The 10,315-nt window shown below is 34.8% G+C and overlaps 1 protein-coding gene across 1 annotated transcript; it reads left to right on the top strand.

Moving 5' to 3' along the window:
• Window positions 1-1,839: 1,839 nt before the first annotated feature.
• On the top strand, window positions 1,840-9,592 carry LOC126692677 (BEL1-like homeodomain protein 9). Its single transcript, XM_050388375.1, has 4 exons — window positions 1,840-3,272; window positions 8,099-8,463; window positions 8,591-8,651; window positions 8,769-9,592. Exons 1-4 carry the CDS (start codon window positions 2,340-2,342, stop codon window positions 9,303-9,305), a joined length of 1,896 nt encoding a protein of 631 aa, XP_050244332.1. The 5' UTR covers window positions 1,840-2,339; the 3' UTR covers window positions 9,306-9,592.
• Window positions 9,593-10,315: the final 723 nt, after the last annotated feature.

Below are 10,315 nucleotides of genomic sequence, written 5' to 3'. Positions count from 1 at the left end.
TCCCTAAAACGGGTACTTTTGAGTATAATATAGTTATTAACTTTTGAGTGCCTATCTATGTGCAGTGTTAAAAGGAGCGTCTATCTTTTTATTTAAAAACGGCATCCAACTCCTTTTTTTTTTTTTGGGGAAATTACAGTGTTCAAATATGAGATGAGTGAAATATGCTCCCTTCCAAAAAAAATAGAAAGAGCTGGGTAAATTTTAAAAGAGTAATGTTAGAGATATAAATTATTTTATAAAAAAATTTACAAATTATTGATGTAGCGAGTAATTATTGGTAATTAAAAAATAATGTTAATGATGAGTTTAGATGAAAACTGTAAAAAGTTGACAACAACACTAACTTTTTAAAATGTTGTAAAATAATTTGTGTCTGTAATATTACTCATTTTAAAATTAGTAACGGGTACTTTTAGGATAATTGTAAATAAATTATTTAAAAATATTTTGACAATACTTTCATAAAAATATAAAAAGTCATAAAAAAATAATAATTACTTTTCTTCTTTCTCATAAAATATTTTTTAAATCAGTTTTCTTAAGACATTCATTACCTTTTTTTTTCATTTAAAATTTAAAGTCATCTTCAAGTAAAATCTGAGGATCAATTAGTAATTAATTTACACTCCATCGTATTAGTGTTGGCCCAAATTAATCGGACTCCATTCTGGCTAGATGCTTGTTGTCAATGATAATTTATTAGTACTAATTTTTTTTTTCAATACAATAATAATTTAGATGCGTGAGAAGAATCATGAACGTCCCATATATGTTGTTGTATCAACCCGTTTGAATTATCAATGTTTGTATTTATGAACAAGTTGAATTACTCATTACATTTATTAGTATTATTTGAGTTGCAGTTAACTGTGCAATTCATTTAACAGGCAAAGAGTGGTGTAGAATCAATGATTGATTGTGTGGTGTGGGTATAAATAACAGTGCCCCCCTAATTAATTGAACAGTAGTTTTGGCAGGACAGATTGGTACTTTGCTCTTTTTAAATATTGTTCATTACTTTTGTAATAGTATATAATAGTTTTAGAGATAATAATTAAAGGAACAAAACCTCGTAAAGCGAGAAACAAGAAAGTTTTTTGGCGGATGAGTGTTGAGTAGGGCAAACTCAGCCTTTCATTCATTCATCGCTCTGTTCCCGCGTTCTCACGTGCGTCATCATCTCATCCCCTTAAATAACCCCCCCCCCCCCAAAAAAAAAAAAAAAAATCAAAGTACACAGAAAAAACCTATTCATACATCACAAATTTTCAGGATCACATAAAAAAAAATTCACAACTTTGACCACCCTTGTACATTTTTTTGCATAATAAATTGTGAGTGGATAAAAAATTGATAGAATAGGTAAAAATGACAAGTATTCTGCTATAATTTATCATGTATAATAGTTGTGATAAATATTATAATTTTTTTATATGGTGTTAGAATTATCCATTAATACACAATAAAGTTAGAGATATAATATTTTCACCTCAAATTCTAGATGTCGAGCACAGAAAAAAAATGATAGTAATAATGAATTCAAATAAGAATTAATATTAAATTACCTCAGAAAATTATTGTATGTTCTGGGCCGTATGATGGTAAAGGGAGAGAAAAAGAAAGTATACTCCCAAAATATGCCACAATAACTCAATTATTACTTAAGTTTTGCTGTGGAAAATATTATAAATATATAAACTCCTGTTGAATAAAAAAAAAAAAAAAAAAAAGAAAAATACAAAAAACGACAAAGGAAGGAAAAAGAAAAAGAAAACAAAACCCCTGTCTGTCAGAAATATCTGAAACACACAAGCACAAGCACAAACATACACACAAGCACAAGCACAGGCACAAACACAAACACAAACACAAGTCAGTTAGTAGTTGTTCAATTATTACCGGAAATAGCCGGTGGTCGTCCGGTTCCCTTCGAAACCCTATGCACTCAAGGCTCAGCCCACTCTGATCCACTCAACTCAACTCAACTCAACTCAACCATTGTTGTGTGGAGTGTGTGTGTGTGAGAGAGTGAGAGTGTGTGTATCTATCTCAATTCTCAATTGAATTGAATGAGCACCACAGGCCCCAATCCTTCTCTCAATCAATTCAACGTATCTCTTGCTTAAGTCTCTATCTGCTATACTTTTGCAGCTCAGACTAACATCATCATAGCATCTCATTTCATCACTCCATCTCTTTCAATTTCTCTCTCCTATTTCTATTATTCTCTTCCTCTTTAATATACCCATCTTCTTCTTCTTCTTCTTCTTCACCTTCTTTCTCTCTTTCTTTCTTTCAGTACTTTCTCTTGGGTCTTTCTTTCTCTCTGTAAATCTATGGCGGAGGGTTTTGAACCCTACCATGTCCCACAACAAAGCAGAAGAGATAAACTCAGAGTCATAGCTCAGAACCATCACCAAGGTGGTGTTGTGGAGCACTCCACCGCCAACCTCCAAGGCTTACTCCCTCTCTACGATCCCTCTCTTCTTTCCTCCGATTTGCTAACGTGCACCACTACCAACACCAACACCCACGAGTTTCACCATCACCACCACCATAACCAGAACCCCCAACTCACTGAACCTGGTTGCAAAGGCAGCGCTGTCAAGGAAGAAAGTGTCAATCTGATGGGGTTTGTAGGTGGAATTATGAACGGTGCTTCTTCTTCTTCCTCGGCTTACTTGGATCCCAACCACTCTATGCCTCTAAATCCAAACTCTATCCAAGACATGAACAGTAACTCTTTTCTTTTTTCCCCTCAAAATCTTCAAAACATGCGAGATTTCGATCAGAGCTATAATAATGGAAGTGAAGTGGTGGTGTTCAAGCCAGAACCACTCTCTCTATCTCTCTCCTCTCACCACCAACCTACTCACCACCAAACCAATCTTCCGCTCGAGCTTAATCTTCAACGATACGGGTCTAGTAGTGGAGCTGGGTATGTGATTCCAGGCATTGTTAATGGCAGTGCCTCGGCCTCAAACGAAGTGTCGCGTAGCTCCGTCCCTCTTGGGCCGTTTACTGGGTACGCTTCAATTCTCAAAGGATCGAGATTTTTGAAGCCTGCACAGCTGTTGCTCGAGGAATTCTGTGAGGTCGCGGGTCCTGGAATTTACGCTGAGAAAGTAACAGCTGATTCAGCTCTCATGGATTCTCCCATGGAGAGTTTGAGTGCAAGTGGAATTTTAGACGATCGAGATCCACTCAGTTGTGAAGATGGGGCCGAGATTCGGAGTAAGAAATCAAGGCTCATTTCGATGCTCAACGAGGTATATACATATATAAATAATATTTTGCTTCTGTTCTTTAATTTGATGGTGTTTGTTATACTCGCTTTCATTTCATTGATTTGTGTTACTCCTTGAAACGTTTTAAGGTGACAACACGTAGTTCATATTTAATTGTTTTTAGTTTTCTTTCTTGAATTTTGGCTTATTAATTTGTTTGATGTGATCTTCTTTCTGTGCAAGTTTATCTTCTGGATGGGTCTTTATGAAACCCAAGCTTTGTCACTGTGGAAGCAATTTCTCGAATATTTAAATAAATAAATAAAAAATTATATCTTATATGGATTATATTTTTGTGGTGTCGGGTTGGTCATTGGTTTAACCAACGTGCAATTTGTGGTGTTGCATGGATAATAAGTGTCTTATTAATTTGTTATTTATATAGCATCCTCATCTTTTGTTCTTTGTGCATTAGATTCTGTATTAAAGAATAGATGGCCTTGGTGATCGCAAAATCGTCTTTTTGGAAAAGGTGACACAGGAGGGAATATATGCACTAAGATTAGCACTCTAAAGTGTCTGACAACCATAGAATGAGTTCTAGCTAGTTACCTTGTCACCGGGTTTAGAGTGTAATGTGCATAAAGTGAATGAAGGAATCCGTTTGAAAAGATTTATACTCCTACAAAGTGTTTAAATAAAGCATAATGGTATTCCAAAACTAATTAAAGAGGATGGAATGAATAGATGACAAGGTGTTTGCTCTCTTCTTTAATTTGATTGGTCTCGACCCAGTTGGTGAGATTCAGTTGATGACAAGGGGGCAATATGAAGCTGTACCCTTAAAATCAAGGTGGCTATAAAGCCAAATTAGTGAGAGTTGAAATAGAAAATTAAAAGATATTTTCCTTTGCTGTTGAGCTAAAGTTAGCATTTTTAATCAGTTTAAATGAGTGGGTTTGAGAGAACTGATCCCCTCCCCCCAACATTTGTATATTACTTGTGCAGTATAGTTGCGAGTTTCTATTCCAAGTATGTAGATTGTAATTTATATTTAGTGAGTATATCACGTTGCCAATGTTACATCAGTTGTGACAGTGCTCAGTCTCGTCACTCTTGTGTTTATGTGCACGTATAGTTTGATGGTCACATGGTAGAAATATATCTGTCATTATGCATGAGTTTATTCATGTGAAATAGGGTGCTATTATTATTATTATTTTTTTTTTGCTAGGCATTAGGAATGAGGTATGTGAAAAGTAATCCACTTTTTTTAGAACTAAGCAGAAGTAAGCACTTAAATTTTGCATATGAAGGGAGAAAAATATTAGGGGAGTAAAAAATTTAAATAATGAGGGGAGTTATGGAAGCTATGTATCCTTTATTTAAAGGGTTTTTGGTAAGTGATGAAGTCCACTTTCTTTTTCACATTTAAAAGTGTAAAGGTCTAGTCAAGTTCTTGAGTTTGGGATTGGGATTTTTGGCATAAAAATTAATGCTACATTTTAGCTTTGGTTTCCCATTGATTTAGGAAGGTAAAAATTCTATTATGAAGGCATCTTAAAACAACTTATATTTATGAAGAGCAACAAATTGTTTCTACCCTTGTTGGAATTCACTCTTATAATGGTGTAGTGCATACAGATCATTAACATTTTTCCTTTAGAATGAGTTGATATATTTTGAGACGAGAAATTATGTGAGTTTGGAGGGGAATATCAAAACTAGTTTTTCAAGTTGTTTCCAGTGAAAATGCTGGTTCCTTCATATTCAACAGTGTGTTTGTGAGTTGATATTTTTGGAGCAACAAGGCAAAATGTTCAACATTGCAGTGCTTGGTTTTGGAGCCTGGTACAAAAAGCTTGCACCTAATTGAAGTAAAACATACATTTTTCAGATCTTATTTATTATAATAATATATAATAAAAAAGATAATGCACGCAAAATAGTATTATAATTTACCTATTAGCTAAAATGGAAGCAAATGTACAAAGTTTCTGAGTTGAAATTTTACATTAGTTATTTCAACTTAAAAGTTTTAGTATAGTAAAGTTGAAAACAACTATTGGTGGACAATATGATAGTAATCTAGTCATAGAAAGTTTGAACATAACCTTTTATGTAATTCCCTTGTGCTGTATAAAAATACATAACTGTGATAGTTATGATCAAATGAAGTATATGGTTCAATCAAGATATATAAGCCAAAAACAAAAGACCAAAACATGCCAGAATAGTAAATTATCTTTTGATCATGTCTCTTGATATGTAAACACGAAATTGTTTGTGCAGTACAACACCTTAAGAATATTTTTTATATACCAAATCAATGCCCATGACATTTCTTCAAGATCATGTAGTAAATTTTAACGATTCATATAATTTTTTAGCAAAAAAAAAAAATTTGAGGCAAGGCATGCATTTTGCCTCTTCAAAAAGCACCAGAAAAAAAGTGCCTAGGGGCACTTTCTTAGATGAGCTTCACTTCAGCCAACCAAAAGGTTTAGATCTTGGGGTTTTGAGCTTTTAGTTTTAAGTATACTTTTGACAAACTGCAACCAACACTTAATATCTGCCACTAATTCTTTTGTACCCAATAATTCAGGATTTGGGGTGTAAGAAAATGAAGGTATGGACTAGGATGCATTTTATATATATAAAATACAATAAAAAAGTGATTGATACCTGAAATTGGTAGAATTAAGATTTGCTTTCCTTAGATAAAATTGGCAATGGTCTATATTGCATGCACCATGTTTAAGTAACAGCTCTGGTAATGGTGCATGAGATTGATATTGGAACTTTGGGCTTTAGAATAAACCTTGGGCTATATTACACCTTGTTATAGTAACAGCTCTAGTAGTGGTGCAAATGAGATTGGTGTTGGAACTTTGGGATTTGAAATAAAGCTTGGGTTCAAATCTTGTCTCCGGAAAAGAGAAGGCCAAAAAAAAAAAAAAAAAAAAAAAAAACGAAGAAGAAGAAGATATCCGTCTCTATACATCTTCTTTCTTATTTATTTATTTATTTTATATTTCAATTTTCCCTTTTCAAATGTCTTAGATATAATTGAATGGCACAAAAGAATTCATGTAGCTGATCCAATCAGCTATGGTTAAGGATAATAAGTTGGTTTGAGGGTGGTTTTACCTTTTCAAAAACTGATTTTGGTACTAACCTCCTTAATTTTTTGATATTGCATTACCCATTTAGGAATTTTTTTGGGAAGGCATGCATTTTGTGAATTATTTCTAAAAGAGGTTCTTGTTTAGGGCTTTCATAAGTGAGGTTTGATAGGATGGCAAAGGGTTGATTTTGATGGATTTTTTTCCCAATCTAAACCTTAGCATAAGGGGGCGTTTGATTCGCTGTGATGTGCCCTTATTATGATGCACATTATGGTGATGTGATATTAAGGTGTTTGGTTCATTTTATTTTTTCTAATATTACCATAATCTAAGATTACACAATATATCACATTACCTTCCTAAACAATGTAATGTTATATTCTTGTATTGAGATTACATTAATGTAAGATTACACTAATGTAACATTACGGTGTAATGTAATATCAAGCGAACCAAACACCCCCTTTTAAGTGTTTGAGATTTTTTTGATGGGTTTATGGCTGGTCTGGTTTTCCATTATAAACCCCAGGATGGGAAAGGGTTTGGGTTTTACACGTTTGGCAACTGAATTTGGCCCATTTGGTTTTCCATTGTATTGAGATTACATTAATGTAACATTACACTAATGTAACATTACGGTGTAATGTAACATCAAGCGAACCAAACACCCCCTTTTAAGTGTTTTGAGATTTTTTAGATGGGTTTATGGTTCGTCTGGTTTTCCATTATAAACCCCAGGATGGGAAAGGGTTTGGGTTTTACACGTTTGGCACCTGAATTTGGCCCATTTGTTTATTTAAATTACCAAGTTACCCCCATTATTTAATTTATTTACACAAAAACTAGGGTTTTATAATAAAATTAAGTAAACCTGTCTCTCCCTTTTAAAATATTTTTGATGTCCGATTTTAAGTTAAAAATTGACCTAATTTGACCCATTTTCTACAGCTCATGTTTAAACAGGCGGTTTTGGGTTTTTCAAATATAAGTAGGATGAGTTTGGGATGAGATTCCTGGAGTTTAATCGAGTTTGATATGTAATATGTTTAGACAGTTTGGGTTTGGAAATTTTTTTCTTTTTTTCCCCCCCAATCTGATCCATTTCCATTTCTAATTTGAATAAGCTATTATTAAAGGGGGGGAGTGATGCCTTAAAAAATTGTACTTAATAAGCCCACCTCACCTCCACAATGTCAAATGAGAATGCAACATGAGAATGAGCTCTAGTTTACTTACTATTGGAAGTGATCCAGGGTGTTACATATTCAATGTTTGACTTCAATTCCGGCAATAGTTGAGTAAAATGAGTGCTGTCTTGGGTAGTTTTCTGCTCCATTTGGGCTCCCACGTGCCATTAGGAGGGAATCATACAGTAAGATAGCATTGGTAATAGTAATAATGTATAATAATGTGTCCCTCCTGTTGGACTATGATCTGGTCCTTTGTCTTTTTGGAATATGACCTAGCTATGTTGCAGCTAGTTAAGTTGAATTCTTGCATGATTGAACCTCCTTTATTTTTAATACATTTTTATTTGTAATTATTGCAAATAAAAATGAGAATGCAATGAGAACCTATTAGTTCTTAGTGATAATATTGAACTTCAAGGTGGTTGCAACGTTGTAATTTATATAATGTCCTCTAGTTTTTAGAGTTAGAGAGGAAGAAAGAATAGTTATATGGAGTATTCACTTTATATCTGATTGTTGAGTCATTTTCACTGTTTTCAATCTCCTCTAGGTTTACAGGAGGTACAGACAATACTATCAACAGATGCAGACGGTAGTAACATCATTTGAGTGTGTTGCCGGGCTTGGAAATGCAGCCCCTTATGCCAATTTGGCTATAAAAGCCATGTCTAAGCATTTCAGGTGCTTGAAGAATGCGATTACTGACCAGCTTCAGTTCAACTACAAGGCCCATGCAACCCTTGGGAATGATGAAGCTCCAAGGCTTGGAAGCGCTGACAGAGGCCTATATTGCCAGAGACCAGTTCACAGTTCAGGATTTCTTGAGCACCAACCTGTTTGGCGACCCCAAAGGGGGCTTCCTGAACGCGCTGTGACTGTTCTCAGAGCATGGTTGTTTGAACACTTTTTGCATCCGTAAGTAATTTAATTACGTGATTAACACAGAAGAATATATAAATTCCTTAGTGGACTAACTAGACATCTTTTCCTTCTGTTATTTACGAGTATGTTGACTTCCTTTAGTTACTATGTTATGTTACAGTTATCCTACTGATACGGACAAGCTAATGTTGGCGAAACAAACTGGTCTATCGCGAAGCCAGGTGTGCCATTCCTTCATAAGTCATAAACCCTAGCGATATTTAAATTTTCAATAATTTCCATGTTGATATTAATGTGAGGTTAATGTTCAATTGATTGTGATACTACTTATGAGCCAGGTTTCGAATTGGTTTATAAATGCAAGAGTAAGGCTTTGGAAGCCCATGGTGGAAGAAATACACACGCTGGAAACACGACAAGCCCAAAAAGCTTCGCAAAGGGATGAACGAAGTGCCAACAGATCAAGTGATCAGCTAACCTCAGCAAACTCACTTGTATCTGACAACCCATCCACCTCTACCCAGAGGGCTCAAGACACCCCATCAAAACGCACTAGAAATGAACTTCCTGATATACCTGTGGGGAATGAGGAACCGCGGAACTTATCGTACAACAACTTCTTAAGTCATCCTCATCATATGGGTGTTGGTGTGAGCGTGGCAGGTGGAAATAGCGGTGTGTCTTTAACATTGGGTCTTCATCAGAATAATGGGATAGGTATGTCAGAGCCCTTTCCCATAAATGCAGTTCAACGATTCGGTCTCGGCCTTGAGACAAATGGTGAGGGTTATGTTATAGGGGGTTTTGAATCACATAATCGGCATTTTGAGAGGGATGTCATGGGAGGGCAACTTTTGCATGATTTTGTGGGTTGAATTGAAGATGTTCAGTTTAACTGGGTAGCTGGGAATTATTTAATTTAATATTATACTGACAATTTCTCAGTTAGAATGTGCCTTTTATCAACTCCCAGAATCCAAGCTGACAAGATTAGCCAAATGGGTTTGCCTTTTATGTTGTAAGAGGTATGTTACGTCATTGCGTTGTACACAATCTCTCTTAAAAACCCACGACTTAAATTATTGGTGAAAAATTCTTGTGTAAATCTATATGATAAGAATTGATATCAAGGCATTAGGTCAATCAAGTCTGGGTTAGACTAGCCTTATATTGTGCTTTGTGGTATGAATGGAATCACAGCTTAAAAAGTTTCATCATCGGCCGGGACAAACTAGGGTTTCCTTAACAGTAGTTGGAGCCTAATAAAACATGTTCCTAATCTTCATTTCCGGAATTTTCAGCTTTGGTGGATATAGCTTTTCAAAGTGTTTCTTCTGCAGTGTGACCTTGCATCTCATTGCCTAGGTCATGTTTAGTATGAATTTTTTTGTATGCTGTGTATCAATTCTCTTTTCTCATCTAGTGTTTGGTTGCTTCAGGCATTGATTGATAAGCGTGGTAACAGTACCATACTTTTACTTTAATTTGTACGTATGTTGTACACATCTCTAATCTACATAGTAAATCAGCAGTCAATCGACGACGCCGCTTGTTTATTTCCTAAAATACCATCTTACACCCATGTGTAGGGACGACAATCAGGAGACAGGTTCGACGGGTTACAGACCGATACATCTTGATCCTAAAAGGATGGGTTTGAGATTTAGGTAGTGGAACTCGTATTCTACTCTATTTTCTAAGTTAATTACAGAAATATACCAAAACTTAATAATATCTATTAAAATACTAGATTTTCGATATAATCCGTATCACCTATCTTTCTCTTTTTTTTTTTTATCTTATCCTATTATAAAATTTCATACAATATATCCAAAAAAAGAAGTTAATTTTGTTTATACGAATTGAATGACTAATGTAGCTCAAT

The sequence above is a fragment of the Quercus robur genome, chromosome 7 (genome assembly GCF_932294415.1).
Source record: "Quercus robur chromosome 7, dhQueRobu3.1, whole genome shotgun sequence".
NCBI classification, from domain to species: Eukaryota; Viridiplantae; Streptophyta; class Magnoliopsida; order Fagales; family Fagaceae; genus Quercus; species Quercus robur.
The sequence above is the reverse complement of the archived record's forward strand: the minus strand, read 5'-3'. Positions and strand labels throughout refer to the sequence as shown.